The 22,993-nt window shown below is 37.2% G+C and overlaps 1 protein-coding gene across 1 annotated transcript in view; it reads left to right on the top strand.

Annotated features, from left to right (window-relative positions):
- The window catches only part of TMPRSS15 (transmembrane serine protease 15), a 182,258-nt gene that overhangs the window by 121,950 nt on the left and 37,315 nt on the right, over positions 1-22,993 (top strand). The window contains exons 9-18 of the mRNA XM_089508436.1: positions 3,266-3,375; positions 5,651-5,788; positions 6,547-6,696; positions 8,016-8,121; positions 9,442-9,589; positions 12,420-12,561; positions 18,041-18,130; positions 20,742-20,867; positions 22,116-22,256; positions 22,861-22,971. Of these exons, the coding sequence (XP_089364562.1) occupies positions 3,266-3,375; positions 5,651-5,788; positions 6,547-6,696; positions 8,016-8,121; positions 9,442-9,589; positions 12,420-12,561; positions 18,041-18,130; positions 20,742-20,867; positions 22,116-22,256; positions 22,861-22,971 (1,262 nt within the window). The remainder of the gene's footprint in view (positions 1-3,265; positions 3,376-5,650; positions 5,789-6,546; positions 6,697-8,015; positions 8,122-9,441; positions 9,590-12,419; positions 12,562-18,040; positions 18,131-20,741; positions 20,868-22,115; positions 22,257-22,860; positions 22,972-22,993) is intronic.

A 22,993-nucleotide genomic window follows, 5' to 3' on the forward strand; every position in this document is an offset into this window, starting at 1 on the left:
GTAACATAAAGTTGAGTACAAATGAATTTTCATAATTTCCAAATTGACTAGTTCATCTTAGAGTGTGGGAGACAACAGTTATATGGACATCATTTTAAACCCTGTATTGATTTCTGTCCCTTTGTAATAATAATAATAATAATAATAATAATAATAATAGCCCACCTCCCCCCGGAGGATTGGGGTGGGTTACAATAAAAAATAAAACATAGGAAAATAATAACACAGTCCCTAACCCACAATTTAAAATACAACAGCATAAAAATCAGTTATTAAAATCACAATAAAATTATAGTAAAATTTAATCCCCATTATAATGAGGTGGTTTAAGGGAGAGTAAAGAAGCTATCGTTGTTGGACAGTGGAGAGGGCCTATGTATTAGTCTGGCAATGCCTGCCAGAAGAGATCTGTCGTGGTGGCTTTGTAAAAGGCCTCAAGAGATATTCTGTAACGAATCTCCTCCGGTAGGTCATACCAAAGTTTAGGAGCGGCTGATGAGAAGGTCCTTTGGGTAACCACAGCCAGCCTGGTCTTCTTAGTCTGTAGTAAATTTGTCCCAGAGGACCTGAGTGTGCTAGGTAGATTGTATGGAAGGAGAAGTTCCTTTAAGTAAGCTGGACCCAAGCCATGTAGGAAGCTCTTCACAGGATAGTATCTGTGAATGCTTCAAAGTGAGCCATTGCTTCCCTGTCATAAATTTATGTAGTGGAAAGGAGGAAACAATCTAGTCCATATGGCAAATTTGTGCACTTAAAGGGATTAACACAACATTTACAGAAATCAGAATTGCATGTAATTTTTCACATCAAACACTAAAACTTATGAACAGCAAAAGAGATCTAATTCAGCTGCTTCTAGAAACAGTGCCAGTTTTGAAGACATATACATGACTTTGAATAAAACTATCCCTTTGCCTTGTTCAATCTGACACTTCCTGTCCTGCTATGATCCCATAAATATGTCAAACACCTGCCCATGCTGTTGTCATCTTTTAATGGAAGAATGTATCAACAGAGAGATACAATTTCAAAAATTAATGTGCATCAGATCCAAGATTATCCACTGGGCTTTTTTTCATCCTTCTGATTTATACCAGCTTTGGTTTTATGAAAGTTTTTTTAAATATCTTCATTCAATTGTATGCTTTATTTCCTGAACAAAGCTCTAATATCATCATTATTTTTAATAAATGTAGAAAAATAATTTGGTTGTAGTCAAATTACCTAATCACATTTAACAAGCACTTTTCAAGCACTTTGCTAGAGTTCTTATATTGTCACATATAATTTCCAATGTTTCTTCTATCTACACAAATACTAACAAAACAATAAATAGAAAGGATTACAGGTCACATTCAAAATGTGCTCTACTGCATTTCCAAATGGTTTCTGGCAAGTCTGTCAAAATGATTGTGGTGAAATACATATTTTGATCTGGTTTCAGAATTGCAACCAGAAAGGAGAATGTTAGCAAATGAAAAACTGTGTTGTTCTGAAATTTGTTTCCATTTTGAGTATTCTGAGTATTCTGGATTTTCATGTTTAACAATGATATAACAATGGAAAGAAAAAAATATTTCTCATTTAATGCTACTGTTTATTAAATGTTCACTGCAATATTACTTGATGGAAATATCACTTTCTAATGCTAATTTTATTTACATTTTATTGCTAAGACCATGTTCAGTCTTACATCTTACAAAATTTTCTGATTGTATATGTCTAAAATAAACTCATCTGTATTAAAAATGAAAACAAAACATGACAACTCTCTAGCCATTCTGAGCTCAGGGCCACCTTATGTGCCATAAACAGAGGATGTATCACAGTTTCTAGATATTACCTAAGATATATCATAAATTTTCAAAACTTTATAAAGTGCAGTGTATTTACTCTTGGTGGTGAGTGTAGAAAATCTGTATATGTTTGCAGTATTCAGTTGAATTTATAAATAGTACCATACAAAGGGTAAATTTGCTGATTTTGCATATGTGACATATTCATGCTATTCATGGATCCAAAGTTCCAGGTGGACAGACTATAATGTAAGAAAACGTGGAGATTTTATACATCCCAGATCTAGGAAACTGCACAGCTGGCTAACCAGCCAATCCTGATTGCAGAAGCTACCTGTCCTTCCACAAGCCCTGTTGGGTCTAAGATTGTGGACCTGATCTTTTAGAGGGAGTGCAACCCCATCCAGAACAAATTGTAATCTCAGATCTAGGTTCATTTTCCTAATGACCTTTGATACCGTTTGGACTGACATCAGTTTATTTATCCACATCCAGTTCTTCACTGCATCCAGATTATTCAGGATTTCCATAGCCTCCTAGACATCAGTTGTGAAAGAAACATGAAGCTGGATATCATCAGGATATCATGACACTGAACCCCAAATCTCCAGATGACCTCCCACAGCAGCTTCATGTAGAATCTGATGTTGAAAAACATAGGGTCAAGTACTATGAGACCCATAAGCTCATGGCAAGGAGGATGAACAATGGTCTCACGGCATCACACTCTGGGAAAACAGCCAAAACTAACCAAAATGAACACAGAACAGTGTTCTAAACCACATAGGCTGCATTTAAACTGTAGAAATAATCTGATTTGATGCCACTTTATCTACTCTGGCTCAATGCTATGGAACTCTGTATGGGAAATGTAGTTGGTTGTGGCACCAGAGCAAAACTTCCCACATGGTAAAGGTAGGATTCCCTGAATTCCATAGCATTGGGCCAGGGCAATTAAAATGGTGTCAAATCAGATTATTTCTGCAGTGTGGATGAAGCATCAGCAATAAAATAGCCAACAAATATATCTTGATTAGTGATATCAAATGCCACTGAGATAGCCAACAGAATCAATAGGAACATATTTCACCTGCACATTTCCCAGCATATTCATCTACTAAGGTGACCAAGGCTATTTCTGTCCCATAGCTGTGGCTGAATCTAGACTGGAATGGATCCAAGTAATCTGTTTAATCCATTTAACCAAAGAAAAGCTAGAGTTGTACTGCCACCATTCACCACCATGAAAGGGGGTTCATGGAAAATTGAATAAAGAAACACTTCACATTAATTTCCTAGCTCTCTCAGCAGTGCCCCAAAAATGGGGACCATTTCTTCTGACAGATGGATATTTGGATTCAGCCCAATGTGCATTTAGAACTGTTCTCATGTGTCTCTGTATTGTGTCCATTGTAATACAACTATAAGCATATATTATTAAAGAAGTGAATGTGCCCTCTTTTTTTTAGTGTAAATCCTGAAATGTCTATTAAACTAAACTTCAGTACTTTTGATACACAAGATTATGTGGACACTTTGAGCATTTATGAAGGTGTAGGCCCTACAAAGATTTTAAGAGGTAAGGTATTTTCATGTTTGTTTGTTTGTTTGTCTGGAGAGAAAAAAATATGTATATTGTTTTAAATCTATTAAATAAATTAATTCAGAAGATTCCTTCATCAGCAATTCATCCAGTGTTACATATTACCAAGTATTAACTGAACTCAAAGACAGACAGACAGACAGACAGACAGATAGATGATAGATCACAGATGGACAGACAGATAGATTTTGAGGTGGATGAAGGATTCTAAATTCTGTTTTTGCTTAATGGAGAAAATAGTTCTTATATGTGCTGCTCTCAACATTTTCCAATGTTTATTTACTATGAGCGTGTCTACATGGTCAAATTACCCCAAATTATACCCCAAATCACAAATCAGGTGCAGACTGTCTTCATGATACCTGCACTTGGTTTAGGGTTTCTTCACCCTAACTCGCATTTAAATAACTTTCCTTTTTCTGTCGAATTTTGGCTCTCTCCACAATAACAATGGGCTTCTCCCTTCATTCATGGTCCCTATGTGCCACCCAGTTGACACTGAGGGGACAACTTGCTCTGAGGTCAAAATGTGATGCCCAGAATGAATAGCATGACTTGGCGCCTCATCTGACTTCAGCAGTGGTGCCAGGCAATAAATGGGGACAGTGTGAGAAGGTAGCTGCCTGTTATTCAATACAAAATACAAAACCCTCAGCACAAATGAGCTTGTAGGGGCCAATTCAGGGTAAATACAAGGCCCAGATACCCCAAGGGCAGTCCAGAGTATTCTGGCCAGTGTAGACCCACCCTATGCTGCTACAAATGTTTTGTTCAATTCTATAGCCTTCTATTTGATCACACATGTATAATTTACTCCATTTCCACCTCTTCCATATATATCCCATCCCATATTACAAGATCTCAGAGAAGCATACAAACAAAACCCTATTTGAATTCCTTTAAGACAATTTAAAACAGTAAAAGCAATTTAAACAGCCTTAAATATATAGAACCCATTCAAAATAATTTAGTTCATTTTGAATTTTGAAAGAGTTTGTGGACAAGTAATTCTAATGTTTTTTCATATATACAGTGGGTCCTTGATATCTGCTGGAATTTGGTTGAAGGGCCTCCCATGGATACCAAAACCCATGAATGCTAGAGGTCTGTTATATACAATGATGTGGTAAAATGGTGTCCTTTATATAAAATGGCAAAGTCAAGGTTTCTTTTTTGGAAATTTATTTGTATCAGTCAAGCCATGGATAGCCAAACTGGTGGATTCAGAATCCATGGACATAGAGGGCTGGCTGTATAGCTTATCTCTTCTTTGTTGATGAAAACAGAGAACCATTTACTGAAGAAGGTCTGCTTGAATGTATTCAAGAATATTCCCCTAAATATCTGGACAGCCAGTCATGTGAAGATTGATGTTCTAATTATACAGAATCCAACCATTCCCAAATTTTCACAGCCATGAGGAATGAATGAGAATGATCATGCTGAGTTTTGCATCTCAATATGCCATTGTTTTGTTTGCTAAGAAACTAGATCAACATTGATTTTGGCCTCCAGGGATTAGTAACTGCTGCCTTTTTCATATGAGATTCTGAACGAAAAGTAGTATACTACTCTATACTGTACTATCACTTGAAACACTTTTTAGGACAAAAATGAAAAATAACACCCAATATTCCATGTGTATAAGCCATGTGGGTTGGCAGCTGACTCTTATTTCAACTCTGGCAGCTTCTTTAGGAGATGCAAGCCAGGCTAATGTGCCTTTCCAAAAGAAAGAAATGGATGGAAGGTGGATTCCATTGGTTTTCAGCACTGTGCTCCATTTTGTTGCCGTTGTTTTAAAAAAGAATTGTATATGAATGTAAGTGACAACACTAACATAAACATACATTTATTTGTTTATTATTTAGAGTATTTTCCCCCAGCCTTTCAGTCAAAAATGCTCCCAGGATGACTTACATATTATTGATTTGACATTTTCCTGCCATCCGGCTTCAATCTAAATAAGACTTGAAACATAAGGAAAAGGGAACGACAGCAGGGGAAGGAATTAAATCCAGCAGATACTGTCTACTCTTTCATCAACTGCTGGGGCCAAGGCATGGTAGAGTTGCACCTGCCTATTCCTCTCAGCCTCCAGGGCTACAGCAGTGGCAGTTGGATTGAAAGAAGGAAGTTTCATCTGTTACTGAGTTTAGGCATGGGAGAGTTAGTTTTTAGCATTAATTCCTGATCATGTTAACATATACGGCATTATCCTCTTATTATATATTTCATTTCTTTTTCTTAGCTGTCCTCTGGGGCTCTCATCCTGGTACAATTCATATATTTTCTAATAATGCCACTGTAGAATTTGCTACAGATTATTCTATAAATCACAATGGCTTTGATGCAATGTATTCTGCATTTAATACCAGTGAATTAACCAGTAAGTATTTTTGTAGCTTTTCTTTAATTACAATAGGATTAGCATACACGGGGGGGGGGGGGGGGGTGTGTTACTACAACACCCAAATCATATAAAAATCACATAAATTCATGTTTACCTTTGTTATTGACTACAGCAGAATCTGGATTTTATTTATTTATTGCTTTTTTGAACTACATCTTCTAGAATTACTCGTACTATTCAGGGTATTCTGTGTGATCAGAAATATGATTAATTTTTTAAAAAAAAATCCATGCTATTTCTTTATGTACATTCAAATATAGACCCCTGAAGCTAGACCACTGAAGCTGGACATAGTGCTGTGGCACAGCTGGAATTCAGCTCAAAGGACACATTCAGCGAGTCCAATAGAGCTACCTGAGTAATGAAATGCAAGCAGGACATGTACATTAGACCAATTTACATCTTATGCCCACTGAAATATCCTTGTTTACCAAGGATGTGTTTGTCAGGTTCAGATCATGACAACTAATGCTATGGGGAAGGCAGAAAGCCAATAAGCCTGTTATGAAACTATTACAGGTGGTGTATATATGTATTATGATTCTTACAACCAGAAAATCATGCCTTTTCTCAGAGCAAAAGAAGTTAGCATTTAGGTGGCATGTTTTTGTAAGGTGAGGAGTATTTTCAGCAAAATTACTTTCCTTGTGATACAAAATTAATGATGATCAATGTCTATGTAGAATTTTGTCATTCATAGAGTGACATTATTTTTACTCTGATTTCATTTCAAGATATACAGAAAATTAACTGTACTTTTGAAGATGGGTTTTGTTACTGGATTCAAGATTTAGATGATGATGATGAATGGGCAAGAATGAATGGCCCCACTTTTCCGTTTACATCTGGTCCTGACTTTGATCATACATTTGGCAATATTTCAGGTAAGAATTAATAACTGAGCAAATAACATTCTGTATTGATTTGTACTGTATTTTTCTTATGGTGATTTTATAACACAATTGTAATGTTTAACAAAAAGAAAATACTTCTGTGTGGTGAAAATGTAGAGCTTGAGCTTATTTGACCTGGTGCTTACAAAGAAAGCTCTGTCAACTTCTTCTCTGGAAACTGGAATTCCAGTTTCTCATTATCTACCATGCTTACTGTCAGATTTATCCCTGAAGTTTTCTATATATTCATTTAACACATTTTTTTTTCAATCATGAGAAATAACATTCAGAAATCCACTTCTGCCATGTGTTCATGCTTATTAATTCCATTACTTTGTTCACTTTAAAATTTGCCATTGTGTTTTTGCAAACATGCATATTAAACATAGTTGGAGTAACTCATATGCTGTTTTTTGCCCCACATAGAACATCAGCATAGCAATGTTTAAATCAATTTGTCTTGGTTTGTACTTTTTCATCTCTCCTCCCTTGCTTTCTAAATTATGAACAAGTATACTTTGAATCTCAGTGCACACTAACTTTCATCCATGGGTTAGTGGCTCGCACACCAATACATGATCATTACCAAGCAATTTGTAAAAGCTTAGGAAATTTCCTTTTTTGGGGGGGGGAACTAAACATTTCCAGAATCCTTGAAATATTCTCAGATTTGTAAACCAAAAAGAAATTTCCAAGCTCTTTTGAAATCATGTTTTAGGAAAGTTATCAGTACTATTTTCCATCAGCATGTCAAATATGGAGGGGGGGGGGGAATCATCAGATTTGATTACTGAATAAAGTATTTTGCTCATCCCAACATCCATTTTATTACAGGTAAAGTTGTATACACTACTATTACAAGTAAGGTTGTATATACTGCTCTGCCTGAAGCTTTCTAGGCTTGTTTCTTTGTTGCCTGTGGTGGGAATCGCACAGCCTTCCCAAAGTCCCAGCAGCTCTAGTCAGCATAGGCAATGGTGAGGAATGCTGAGAGTTGTAATCCAATAACAACTAGGTGACATGATTTTCACCCCAGTTTGTTGGTGTAAGTGCTGTTTGACAGTGGAACAACATACTTCTAAAAGTAGTGTACTCTCATCCATAGCAAAAAATTTAAACAGAGATTTGATGGCCTCCTTTCAGGCATACTTTAGGTATGGATTCCTGCAAGGGTGGGCATTGAAATATATGGCCCTTTGTATGCTTTCCAGTTCTATAAATGGATAGAATGAAATAGTTAATTTAGGTGAAAGAGATATGTAATTGTGGAACAATGTTAATAATTCTACTAATATGTTTGTTTGTTGCAGGCTATTATATTTCTACACCTAGGTTACCTGGAGGCATACCAGTGAGAGTCCGACTTTTCAGCTTGCCATTAGTCCATCGTTCAGATGTATCCTGCCTAAGTTTCTGGTACAGTGAACACATTTTATTTTGGAGAAATGCCTTGTGTCAAGTTGATTGTTTATGCTGTGTATTGTTATTAATGTTGTGTCTCTGTGTAAAAACAGTTGTTTCGTGCAAGCTTCTGAAGAGGGAGGGAAAGAAATAAAGACTCACATTAATACTAAGAGCTAACTAAATTCTGCAAATGTCTTTATATGTTTTGTTCTTCCCAATATCTATTTTATTACATGCAAATTTGTCAAACTACTGTGCATTCCATGCTGAAAATAGCTGAAAATTGATATGCAAGAGGGACATATCTGCAAATGTGGAAGAACTCCAAGGTTTTTCCACAAGTGAAAAGCTTTTCCGTGGGGAAAATCAGGACAGAAACCCAAAACACCACAAATAAGGCTGAGCATGCTCCATGTTGATGGAATCCTAGTTGACTACAGGAGGGGATATAAGAAGCTAATGAAAGGCAGCGTGGAATACTCTATGCTGAAAGAGAGAGTGGTTAGGTAACTAGCTTAGGCCCTTTCACGCCATACAGTTGTAACACTATGATTCCACTTTAACTGCCATGGGTCCATCCTATGGCATCCTGTGGTCCATAGGTATTTAAAAATGTCATCCAAAGAAATGCAAACCTCAGCAAATTGCAAACTCCAGAATTCCATAGGATGCAGCCTTGGCAGTTAAAGTGGACTCATAATGCTGTAACTGTATAATGTGAAAGGGCCCCTTGAGCAGGTGCATTCCATTGGCCTTGTACTTTCCGTGCTATTTGAAATACAATTATTAAATACAGCAGGCTCTTGGTATCCACTGGGGTTTGCTTCTAGGACCCCCAGTGGATACAAATTCCACGGATGCTCAAGTCCCATTTATATACGGTGGCATAGTTAAAATTATGTCCCCTATATAAAATGAGAATATCAAGGTTTGCTTTTTTGAATTTTGAATTTGTATATATTTTTAAATATTTTTATGCCATGGATGGTTGAAACCATGGACAAGGAGGGCTGTCTGTATATTTTAGTACATTTGCATTATATTTTTCCCTTAGAATTACATCCCTGTACTGACCCTATGTGTCTTTGAATTGCATATCAATTTAGAAATACCAAGTGAGAGCTATGTAGATAAATTCTGGTTTCCCTAAAAAGCAAATGGCAATGTCCCTGCACCTCAATGTAATGGCACCTCAGCTATCATTCCTCTGTTCCAAACCAGCCTCAAGAAATGGTATTTACTTCTTATTAAACATGTGTAAGATGTTTATAGGCAATGTGGTTTTCATTTTAACAGGGTAGAACAAATAATTATTTCTTGTTTGCCATAAAGGTATCATATGTATGGTGTTAATGTGTATCATCTGGCAGTTAAAATTATATATAATAGCAGTGAAAGGACGGTTTTCCAAAAAGAAGGAAATTATGGAAACAACTGGAATTATGGACAAATAACATTAAATGAAACATCCAATTTTAAAGTAAGTCAGGCTATTGAACTTCATTAGTTTTAGTGAATTCTCTTTTTACTTCTTCTTTTCCTTTTTACCATTTCTGATGTTCTGTCAATTTATTCACATGTTCAAAAATAATATTTTTTTAGTTTTTATTAAAGTTTGTCAGAAATGATTTTGGAATAGGAAACTGTGTTGTATTAGGAAAATTATATCATCTTATTATATCATTGGAACACAGAAAATTTTCATTGTATTTGGCCAGTTTGTTTCATCACCAGTAAAAACCCTCAGAGTGATTAAACATATCCACAATTTAAATTAATATTAAATGCTAAGGATACAGTAGTAATATTTAAATATTCCTACCCTTGTCAGATCTACAGTTATGGTATTCAGATTCCAAAACAGTAATTCTAACAATTAGTTATCCACCTCCATTATTTCATTTGGCTTCCAGAAGGAACATGACTAGCATGCGTTAATAAATTATGTGCCAGACATGTCAAATTATCAAAAAGTTACATCTAATGGAATTCTGTGGTCTGTAATTTAGGGACAGGTATTTAAAAGTCACAGCCAGAGAATTGTTGTGCCTCACCAACCATATGCCAGAATGTTTTTTCAGATTTTCTGTACTGGAAAAAAATAGTCCATATGTTTTATAGAATGCATATGTCATTTTCTAGTTGTTATGATGAAACAACAACAGAAGTATTCAATAAGGTGCTGGCCAGAAATCCTGTGCCCCCCTGCCAATTCACATGATCCTGTTTAGACGGCACAGGTCAAAACCCCAGGTCAGATCCTGGCAGCCTGCACATGGATCCAGTGGATCCAGCCTGGTCCTGGGGTAAACAGTTTCCTGGAAATTTGCTGGATGTTTAAATAGCTCACACATGCTCCTTATCTTTCCTACTGTGTCCACATATGACACAGATATGTTGCACTTGGCCATGTGGGTGCAGTCAGGCACCCCATTTCTGTATCAGGCATGATGGGATGGGAGCAGTAGGAGCAATGGTGCAAAAAGGTACAGATTGCATGCCAGTAGCATATTCCCAGGCTGGTGCAGGGATGGACATGTAAACACCCACCCATCCCAAGCCAGCCCAGGAATTGACCCAGGTAATCACCCAGGCCAGAACTGCATGAGCTCAGTCCATGTTTTTCTGGCTCATCTACTGAGGGTTTTCTTTATAACAAATGATATTTCTGTATTTCTGCAGAAAATACTGTCACATGCAAATTTTGTGCAAATAATTTCCAAATCATAAATAGGTTTCAAGAGCTCCATCATTTTCAAAAGTTTGACATGGCACAAAGAAAAATACTAAAATTAATTGTTGCCTCATTAAAGAAGAAAGTGTGAAGAATTATATTTCTGCCCTGAACCCATCTCCATGTATTAAAAAAAAGACTTACTGTAGTGAGTTAGAAAACTTTGATACAATAATTACTCCTCCAATGATAAGAGATTATCATTTCTGCAAATTCCAACTGTTGCATATTTTACACTGGCATCTTATGTCACTAAGGAATAAATAAGTAGTCTGGTGCTGAGTAGGTGTGAAAAAAAATCTTAAATAAAACCATCAATTTGTAATGTAAAGTAAGGGTTAATCTGCTTCACTTTTGCTGAGCACATATATTATAAAGCTTTCACATAACACATCCAAGACAGTAACTGCAATGTACAGGCTAAATCTGTTTTACTACATTTAGTAGTCTGTATAAACAGGTTGTACAGATTGTGTACACCTAGCAATATCAACAATAGCAATATAAAGGAAACTTACTTTTTGGAGGGATTTTAAATTGACTATTTATGATCAGCAAACCAGCAAAAATCAGGGTATCTGATCATGTGAATGGCCTTCATGTAAACAATATGCATGCAGAGGATGTTCCCAAAGTCTATTGAAGGTCTGTGCAGTCAGTACTGTTACACTGCCACATGTATCATGAGTTCTTCTAGATATGTTGCATGAGAAGAATTATGAATAAGTCTCAACAAGTTCCTTTTCAGTATAAATGTATGTTTTTGAGGAATAATTTTTTCCTCATCATTAGAAGCTCCATTTGTAATGGAAAAGCAAAATCACAATAGTGGATCAAAAGACAATGAGTGTATGCATTGTTGCTATTTCTTTGCCCCAGATATATCCTTTCAGAGCCAACACAGGTGGAACTAGGCAATGTCCAGAAAGTTCCAGCTACAAACTGTTAGGAACAAAAGGAAAATCTGAAAAGCAGTTCATTTCTAAATGTGTCAGTTATTACTATCTTCTTGTTTATGGGAACTCTAGTAGTAGTGTAGAGTAATAGAGGATACATAAACGTCTATAATTGTTTTCACCATCATTCTAAGATTTAAAATATAAAAACTAGAAATTCATTGACCATGCTATGGGAACCTGTTGTACGTACTATGGGAATGTGCATCTTACAATTATTTTGGTTTAAAAATGGCTCAGTTAATTAATTAAAATATTGTGTAGCCTGCAGTATCACACTGAATCATCAGGTGACATTGTGTCACTAGTGAACTGGGTAGCAGACACTAACATCCTCAGAATAAGAGCAGGAAGTTTGGGGATTTTCTTACAAATGCTTTCAAATTGTTTAGCATTTAGATTGAATGTTTAATCCACCAAATCTGGGTATTTTCACCAGTGTTCATTTAAGGTAAACATGTAGACTCAATGAATTGTTTATAGATTTCATATATAATGTCAAATGAAGCACAGGAGAAGACATTCCCATCATCACTAATTCCCTAGGAAGTGTGTCAGCATCTACCAATAAATCTAAAGATTGGGTTAGAATATTATTTTCTGTTATATTTTTCTTTAAGGTTGCTTTTGATGCTTTTAAAAGGCCAGGATGGGATGACATTGCCATTGATGATATAGGACTAACAAATGGAGGCTGCAAAGAAAGTGTTTATCCAGAACCCACATTGGTTCCTACAGTCCCCACAACCCCCCTGCTACCCAGTAAGTTACTGTTTTCAGTGGTCATTAGACCATTTTACTGCTGGAATACTATTTGGAATAATGCTGGGGGCTCATGAGGCTCCCATGTCCCCACCATCTGTCTCAAGCAGGACATACAATGACAGAAAAACATAGAAAACTTATGTGAATAGGTGTTCTCTATTATGCTCTTCTATCATTGCCCAGTAGCAATTCTGTGGAAAACCCTAAGATAGAGTTGCCATAGGGTTGCCATAAATTGGAAATCATGTGAAGGCACACAACAATTCTGCTCGCTATAGCAGTAACACCAGATAAAACCACATAAAGGCAGGGATTATGCCCTGTAATTCACCCTGTGTCGCCAAAGTATAATAGTGTAGTATAGTATAGTTGTGCAAAGTTCTGGTATTACATTATTTTATGTGTAACAGTGCTTTCTCTGTGGCAGCACCTCAACTATTGAACTCCTTACTTGAGGCTGTTAAGCTGGCTCCATGTCTTTTGAGCTTGTGGCTGGCAGGCAAAACTTTACTTTTCTTTGTGGCTTTCAATGATTGAGATGGCTGTTTTTTAACTGTTTTGAAACTGTATTTTAGGACTGTTTTCTTTTAAATGTTTTTATAAATCATTTTAATGTTTCAAAATGTGTTTCTTCTTTGTATTGTTTTGCAAACCCTTGTGGGCTGGGACATGATATAGAAATATAATAATAATAATAATAATAATAATAATAATAATAATAATTCTGAGTATCTCTGCCAAGGATTTTCTATTTCACGTATTTGAATAACAGCTCCAGTCATACAACTATTCTTCCATGGCTGATGATGGAAAGGAATGGTTGAGTGGGTAAGGGATGCAGGATAAGTTGATCCGTATCATATGCACTTCAGAAAAGGATGACTCATCATAACATGGTGCTAATGCACTCTTACATGAATTTCTATGTATATGAAACTTGAAGATAAAATTGTGACCCTTGTTAAAACACCAAAAATTAATGGCTGAAGTCCAGACTGCCTGCTAACGTCATACACTAATGCAAATCCACCCATGGCATCACTTTGCAGATCATCACTGATGTAAAATCCCAATGAGCTTCCATTAATTTTATTAAGTAACACTATGATGTTCACTGAAAATCTGACTGGGAGCATTGATAGGATATGACTTATGCAGTGAACTAAAGATATCTAAATTAAATTAATTCATTTCTCCAGGTTTCCTGACATTGCTTTACTTGATGCTGACACAGAATTAATGATGCATATGAGTAATTTCTATCAATTTTGGAGAGAAATGTGTGTCTAATGACTGATAAAGGATAGTCATACATGAAACTCATAATGAGGTTCAGTGATAGAATCGGATTGTTTGGCATAATGAAAAAATAACTCTACAGCACACTTCTGGCTGGAAAAAAAATATAGCTAAGATGTCTAATTTCTGCAGTTAAAGCATGCTAAAATTGTTTTTCTTGTATTGGCAATCTTATCATCAGAATTCAGTTCCCAGCTTGTCATTTGCTGATATTAAATCAGTGCTGCCTCCTCAAAAGCAAACAAGCAAGCAAGCAAACAAAAAGAATCTGAATGAACTAGCCTGCAATCACTGAAACACTGGCTACCTTTCACAGAAAACAATAGCAAAAATTCAGTGATATTCAGTGGAGTGGAGTGGCTCAGACAGAGAAGTCCTGTAAAATTTGGCCTCTTTTATAATAATATACACCAAACTCTGTCCTTATATTCTATTTTTTGTTTGTTTTGTTTTACTCAGTGTTGTATTGTGTTATTTGTTTAACATTTGCCTATGCAAATTTACATGTTTAGGTATTAAATTGTGAAATAAATTATGTAGAATACATAGCGAGAAAGGCTATGCCCAAGTGGCCAGTTTGCCTGGTCAGTCTGCTGATGAGATGCTAAATGTTGGTAAGCAATTTCAAGACTCATGTTCTCTGTTGTTGTTCTTATTGTTATTGTTGTTGCTGTGTGTCTTCAACTCATCTGTTTCCACAAAAATAGCATTATATGGAAAATCCTTTAGAATGTACTATCCTATAAACGACTTAAACAATTCCTTAAAGAATAATGAAAGGGTTTTTTTTCCTACCTAGAATAGGTTTTTTTTAAAGCATCTGTTATAATACTTTTTAAACACTCCAGCTTCAAACCAAAAATCTATTTGATTTGATATTATTAAAAGAAATGTATTTTATTAACAACTATGTCACTACTTATTTAAATAATGCCAAACTGTAGAAAATAAATATAAACTGCTATGTTTTTAACAGTTTTCTATCTGATGTTTTTACTGTCATTTGAATTTAATTCTATTTTAATATGTATTTTATGATGTAGACTCTTTTTACTGTTTTTACTGTTTGATTAACGACATGTACACCGCTTTGATCATTGGAAAAGCGGTTTATAAATAAACATTTATTATTATTATTATTAAACGAACCCAAACTGTCCAGGCACATTCCTGCTCTGTCTTTGCTATTGGAAAAACGGGGGGGGGGGGGGGGGGGGGGGAGAATGAGAGCAGGTAAAAAAATATTTAGTTCTAAATCCAGCCCTTAGTTCGAGCAAGCATAAAACATTGATTAAGTAAGAACTTGGTATGTCAACACTATATGTAATTTCCATTGATTCAGTGAGCCTACTGCATTGGTATTAATAATCAAATTTAGGGTGCATCTACCTGTAAAAATAGTGCACTTTGACACTAATTAAAGCACTGTAGCTCCATCCTATGGAATTCTGGGGTGTGTAGTTTTGTAATTACACTCTGCCAAAGAGTGCTGGTACCCCACAAAACTGGGTTTCTGTAGAATGGAGCCATGGCAGTTAAAATGGGGTCAAACTGCATTATTTCTACAGTGTAGATGCATCATTGTCTTTTAATAATTCAGTACATAGTCTAGATATGACTTTCTAAACAAATGAGATGCTTCACACATCTCATTGGAAAGATTAGTTTGTTATTCAACAATCTTTTTTTTTAGGGGTGTCCCCTTTTTGTTTGAAGTTTTGCCCACTACCGTGACTTTTCACACAATGGATTGAGGGCAAATACTGAAAGGTTAGGTTCTTTCTGTAAATGAATAAGCAGCTCTCAAACTTTCTGCATTATATGTATGATCTGCAGCTGTGTCTCATTTCCAGTGATGAGGATGCATATTGTAATAGAAGATCTTTTCTGAACAGGCAAGGCAAATTATCATTAGATTTAATGGTATCATTATAATTATAATGGCAGAGCCTATAAGTGCTTCTTTCAATCCATCTGTACCTAGACAGATACTAATATATCTTGTTAAACTATGAATAAAAGAAACCTTGCCTAGTGAGCTGCTCAGTATAAAATTATGCTTTAAATTATTCTAAACTGTAGCTCTTCATTATTTAAGAATGGTTCATATATAGATATTAGAGGGGCTAATAATTTTCCAGGCTTATTAATGTTGATGATAGTACCATCCTTCTCCAAATTTTTCTTTAGGACCATAGAAACTCTCTGAAAGCAAATCTTCTACTTTTTGATATTCCTAAATTTTATCTGTATTTTTAGAATATTATTAAATGTGTTCTTTTTACACACTATCAGTTATGAAGCATCAATAATAAGCTTTAAGATTTATAAATAAAGTAAATCAGTTATATAATTTGGTCTCTACTCTAGCTTAAAAAGCACCTAAGGAGTTACATTTGTATTCCTAAAACTTGCAGAGATTTGAACTTATTATCAGCTTTTCTCTATTGCCTTTTCTTATCTCTCCCTTTCTCCTTTTTTCATGCATCTGTTTATTTAGCCTGTAAAATGTGCAGAGAAATGTGGTGTGTGTGTGTGTGTGTGTGTGTGTTGAATGCTTTGTTTTGTAACTGTTTTAGGAAATTATTTTTACTACGTGTTATTTCCTAGAAATAGGGCCACTCGACTTACCAGACTGCCTGGTTGCTGTGCTGGGGGAAGGGCAGTCTCTCGGCTGGCTCTTAGCCTGGCTGGGTCCCGGCTTGCTTTGTGCCAAGGCCAGCCAGGCTCCTATTGGGTTTTTTGGGGGCGGAGGAAAAGGAGGCACTTCTGCTCCTCGGTGTTGGGGACTACATTTCCAAGCAGGCACTGGTCTTAGGATTGTGTGTGGCGTAGCGGATTGGTTCAGGGGCTGGGGGAGGTGGTACCTTCTCTCCTCCTAGCCCCTGATTGGTGGAATGGCCTATTTAAGGGCCTTGTGGTGCGTTGATCAGTGCAATTCCAGACTGGCTCTTCCTGCCCTCCCCTCCCTTTGTGGGATTTCTGGGCTGTGCTATCACAACTTGTCTTGAATCTGATGGGCCTGGTTTCCAGGGCTGCATAGCACTGGATCATGAGTCCATCAAGGCCCAGGAGCGCTGGGGGTGTGTGGTGTTGCCATTGTGGGGAAAACACTGATTTACCATATCCTGGTGACTAGGGGCAGAGAGGCAAACATGCAATCAGCTGGTTACCTGAGTTACTAAAGGGCATTTCACCGGTTGCCCCTATGTCATCCCGAAGCTTGGCCATGACCAAGCAATTGAGTTCATCGACCAACCAGGGGTTGATTGATGACAGATTTCAGCTGCTATATGTTAATAAAGTTGTGTCCTTTTCCTTCCAACATTATGTGTTATTTGTTTCCTTTATGACTCTTACATGGCAATTATTTTATTTGATCAAATGGATTACTATAGAATAATAGACATATGTATAATAGACATCTGTGTACACATTTGAAATATACCTTTCCATTTTCAGAAATAAGACTTTCTGCAACATGAATGATGGGATGGGGGGAAATTTAGCTCTCCTGATTGCAGCACTTGTTTCTTTTGTGTCTCATCGTCTATCCTCTTTGAGGGCAGGCTCCTCTGTGTTCAGAAATTTACAGGTTTATCAAAATGCATGGGAATATAATATGCACAACTTAAGTAGTATTGTCTACCTAGTAGCATGCACTTTATGGTGCACACATTGCTCAGGAGGAAGCACATATATGTGAATATGCCCATGTGGAGCTATTGCACAGTGATGACTATTTTGAATACTCTTTAGGATGTTTATCACACTATACTCTTAAAGTGCTACTATTCCACTTTGACTCCTCTAGCTGCCTCCTGTTGCATTCTGGGATTTGCAGTTTTAAGGAGGGGTATTTAGAATTCTCAGGCAGAGAACTTCTCTGCCTGAGAATTCTAAATACCCCTCCTTAAAACTGCCAAACCCAGAATGCAACAGGAGGCAGCTAGAGGAGTCAAACTGGAATAGTAGCACTTTAAGAGTATAATGTGATAAACATCTTAGAAACAGGAAGTAGATTGCTGCTTCTTAGAGACAAATAAGGATATATCCATAACAGATCTAGTGTTTTCGGGATATGTAATCTACGAAATGGTAATTAGGCTGCTGAGCTATACCTCAAAAATAAATGGATTTTCATTCTTAAATTTCTTCCCCCCCCCCCCCCCTTTAGCTGACTGTGGAGGACCATTTGATCTGTGGGAACCAAATACTACATTTAGCTCAATGAACTATCCAAACAACTATCCCAACCAAGCTTCTTGTAAGTAACTGTAAATCCTTGAAAGTTCAAAAGAGTTTACAAACTGTAAGCACATCATATATAGTCTTGATCAGTGCTTGTATCTGATGTACATTTTGTGACTCTACAATAATTATGAATAATGCACCATGAAGATTCCTTTATTTGGTTTATTTATTTATTTATTTATTTATTTAGGTATTTATATCCCGCCCTTCAGCCCTAATGGCTCTCAGGGCGGCTTACAATATTATTTTTAATCAGACAGTTTTGAAGTGCCATAGTTCATTTATGGATTCTGTCTGTACAAACAGCTAACGCTAACAGTAGCAATATTTAATTTTTTTAGATTTTGTCTGCATGCATTACATGGCTACTGGATGTTCAGAAAGAGTTCCACTCTGCTTGAAATAACTCATCAACATACATTTGTAGGTGGAAGATGTTAGCATACTCTACACCCCTCTCTTCCTGGAATATGGGGTTTCATGCATTCATATTTTAATAATTAGAATTGGGCATATTTTTAAGAGGTCGCAATGACATTTGAAACACTATAAAGTTTTACATGAGAAAGTCATATTGGCCCAAAGATATGTGTAAGACCTGGCTAACACTAAATCAAGGTTAAATAGGTTTGCTGATCACTCCATCTTTCTGCAAGCTTTCTTCATATTCTTTTGCAATAGGGACTGAGGGGCTCTACAGAATGGAAGGAAGAAGCAGCGAGACACCACCCCTTTCTGCCCTGGATTGGTGCCACGACAGCCAAATGCCATGGCACCAATCTGGCCTCCGTAGACAACAAAAAGAAGCTGGGAAAAATAGCTCTTTTTTGTGCCCCCAAAGGAGTGCAATAGCTGCCACTGCATGGCATGATGATGCCCCTTTGGTGCTGCATAATTTGTACACAGCACCAAGAGGTGCATCATCATGGCGCACCCCGTGCAAATGGGTGTGCGCCAAGATGGTGGCCTGCAGGTGGCTGTAGGGCTTCAAGTGTGGGGACACTCAGCCTTCACCGCGCCCACAGGCTTTTTGCCAGTCTGTAAAGGGCCTGAGTGAGTCCCATCACAAAGCAGTTAAAGACCATATATCCTTCTCATCCCAGATTGTGTTTCTAACTACCCCTTCCTATCCAATCATCCACAGTTGTCATAAATCCAATCAAAGGTTTGTTATTCCAAAGTAAAAACCATCTCTACCAAAATCCTATTGTTGACTCCATGGGAAGGCATCAGGTTGCCCCAGGTCTAGCCTTGCGTGCGTGTACAGAGGGTCTCTCTCACTCACTGATCGAGGCAATTCCAGCTCGGCTCTTCCTGCCCGCCTGCCCGCCCCTCTGTGGGATTTCTGGGCTGTGCTGTCACAACTTTTCAAAGAGACATTGTCACTGTTGGTGGGGACCCCAAGTCCCCCCACCTTTTGGGGTAATAAAGACATAGACTACAACTTTTATTGCTTACAACTGTAAATAGGCTTGGCTGTTGGTTGATGAGCCTGATCCCCTGGTCTGTTTCTGGAAACTTTGGGATGGCAGGAAAGGCTCCACATGGGCAGTTGCCCAGCATGGTCCCTCTCTCAAGGGGGCAGCCCCACTATCCCAAAGCACAAAAGAACCAGTCACTAAGAATCTTGACTAAATTATCTTACCAAGTGTACACCAGTTTTGGCTGAATATACCCCACAAACATCCTGGATTTCCATTATCCTAACCTCTTGATCATTTCCACAGAGACACCACATTCTACAGCTGTGCTTCCTACCCCTATTCTAAATGGGTGACACCTCCCGCAAATATTCAGCTGCCAGGAGGCCCAACTGCCCTAGAGCTGTTCTCTGAAGTGATAACAGCTGGGAACAGATAAGGGGAGAATTGTCAAAGTGGTGGGAAAAGGAACTAGACACATGAGGCCACCTTCCCATAAACCTCTGTAAAGTTTTCGCAGCGCAAGGGTCTGTTGCCTCCAGGCCATGAAATCAGATAACCAGCCCCCATCCCAGATGATCACACTTGGAGAGTTTAAACCAAATGCTGACAGCACCTCACTCGAAGGAGATATTCCTTGCCTATAGGGCTCATCCACACTGTTGAGCATGTGTGGAGGCATGTTCCATTCAACTGGAGTGAAGCATACAACCTGGTTACTCTGGCTGGGCCTGCCAGCCAGTGAATTCAATCCAAGATTTCAAACCATTGGCTAGTGGTTCCTGCTTCCCCCCAGGGCTGCAGCAAACTGAGTGGGCCCCTGGGAAGAAAGAGTTGTCAGACTGCCAGCACTCCACTCCCACCCCAAGCCCAAGATTGTCATGTAGGTAAATCTCACAGCACACTTCTCAAATAATGCCAAGAAAGTAATTATAGGAGGTACTGGTTTCCAGACCAGGGAATAAAGTATCAGTGTGTGAACTAATCTTCAAGAGAGTTTTCAGACAAGACAAATATAATTTATTAATAATTTATTGTGTTTGAAGTTTTTTTTGCCTGGTTGAAAGAATGCTGTTAAGTATGGTTTCCTCTTCATATAAGCTACTTTTCTTATCTTTTCAAATAAAGATGCTGATTAATGAGAAATCTAGTATCTGATAAAATGAACTACTTTTTTCTACCTTTACTGAATTTATGTTTTAGGCATATGGTATTTAAATGCAGAGAAAGGAAAAAATATCCAACTTCATTTCCAGTACCTTAATCTGGAAAATATTTATGACGTCATAGAAATCAGAGATGGCAGAGGACCAGATTCTTTATTTTTGGGCAAGTACATCTTACCCACTTACATGACAAATTATGCAGAATTAGAAAATGATGTATTGCTGTGAAACATCCCCTGCACAAATAATTGTGATATCTGAAGAAAACTGAAAGGTCATTGATATGAGCAGAAGAGTATACTTTGCTCCTCTTTTCTTTTCTGCTCCTATTTGGGCTGGTTCCAGGGAAAATTGGGGCCATGGCATGTGGTTGCAATGGCATTAGGCTGAGTGACACAGGAGCAGACCTGATCCACCCTTTTGTGGCAGTCTGTTCTGCCCCATATGTGGTAAAACTCCCTGAAGTGAACACACACCTTGCTACAACCAGACCTTCTGATAGATAAAGGTTTGGCTCTAAGCCAACTTCACAAAGCCAGTATAGTAAAACAGTAAAATGCAAATGCTGTCTAGGAAATCTACAGAGTGTATTTACTGAAATAAATACACTACTGTAAATACTGAGTGTATTTAACTTGTACAGTGGCCCCTTGTTATATGCTGGGGTTTGGTTCCAGAATCCCCCGTGAATAACAAAATTTGTGGGTGCTCAAGTCCCATTAAATATAATGACACAGAAAAATGGTGTTCCTTATACAAATTGGAAAATCAAAGTTTGATATTTGAAATTTATACTTTTTTGGAACATTTTCAAACCGTGGATGCTTGAATCTGTGTTTTAAAAAGTCTGCGTATAAGAAGGGCCGACTGTATCAGAATAATTAAAGATTTAACAATATTTTTTCTAGACTAGTCTTGGAAATGAACCAGTGTGTGTAGTGGTTTAAGTGTTGTGCTAGAACTCTGGAGACAAGGTTCTGCATCCTAGCTTGGCCATGTAAAACCACGGGTTGACTTTGGGCGAGTCAAATTCGCAATGGCAATGGCAATGACAAACCCCCTCTGAAGAAACTTGCCAAGAAAATTGTGTGATAGGTTCACTTTAAGGTCACCATAAGACAGAGATGACCTGAAGGCACACAGCAACAAAGTTTTGGAAAACCATAGTCACTAGGACCATTTTAGAGTGGATCCATTGCATTAATGGGAGCTTTGAAAGTGAAATAAATTTACTCCACCTGAGACTAATAAGTGGATCTAGACCTATGTGTGGATTTGGAAAAGTAAACCTTCCCCCATCATAAAACATTGACTTATCTCCTTTCCCATTTTAAAATGTTAATATTTCACTAGTGTTATAAATCAAAACTTTTGGCAGCTAAAATGTGCTCCTGTCTTTCCCCAAGAGTAGCTGTATATACAGGAAAATCCCCAGTACCAGATATATTCTCTGCCACTCACCAGATGACAGTGCTCTTCAATACTAATGAATATATAACTAAGGAAGGATTTATGGCAAATTTTACTACAGGATACCATCTGGGTATGCCAGGTGAGTTTCATACATACCAACATTTATCAAGTGAAACAGCGATGAAAGATTCATTGATTACTAATTTGCAGTCTAGGTTTATCTTGGTGTCTCATGGGCTGGCCTACATTTCACACACTCCCCACTTTGAATTTACCACTAGTTCAATTATTATTTCTGTATTTCATGTCAGCCTTGTAGAGAGTGGTTCCTGTGGTAAAGAAGCAGCAGGGAGTAGAGCCTATCCTTTGTTGTAGTCCTCCTGAAATACATGTTGAGGGATAGTCTTTTTTAACTAAATATGGACAAAGAAAAACTAATTGTTGAAGTAAGCACTAAATCTGACTGTTGTTAATTTGAATTAACATTGAAATTGCAACAATGAACCATTAATTATAGTTCACTATTAATTATCATGTCCTTAATCAGATGAGTTTATACTATCATTAAAACATTGATTGTCTTATATGAATGGTGCAATACCAGCAAATTAACACAGTTGATAATTCAACTATGACATATTTTAAAAATCTAACCCATGTAAACAAAACAATCAGATAATCAGCAGAGATAATAATCAAAAGCTTTTGCACTTATCACAATGTTTTTCTCTTTCACTTCACAGATCCTTGTGAAGCTGGTTATCATCAATGTGGGAATGGAGAATGCATACCAAAAGTGTATGTTTGTGACCAAATTCAGCACTGTAAAGATAATTCTGATGAAGCTGATTGTGGTAAATATTTTCCTTACCAAAA

The sequence above is a fragment of the Sceloporus occidentalis genome, unplaced genomic scaffold, assembly GCF_023333645.1.
Source record: "Sceloporus occidentalis isolate IW3139 unplaced genomic scaffold, rSceOcc1.0.p SCAF_2, whole genome shotgun sequence".
Lineage (NCBI taxonomy): Eukaryota > Metazoa > Chordata > Lepidosauria > Squamata > Phrynosomatidae > Sceloporus > Sceloporus occidentalis.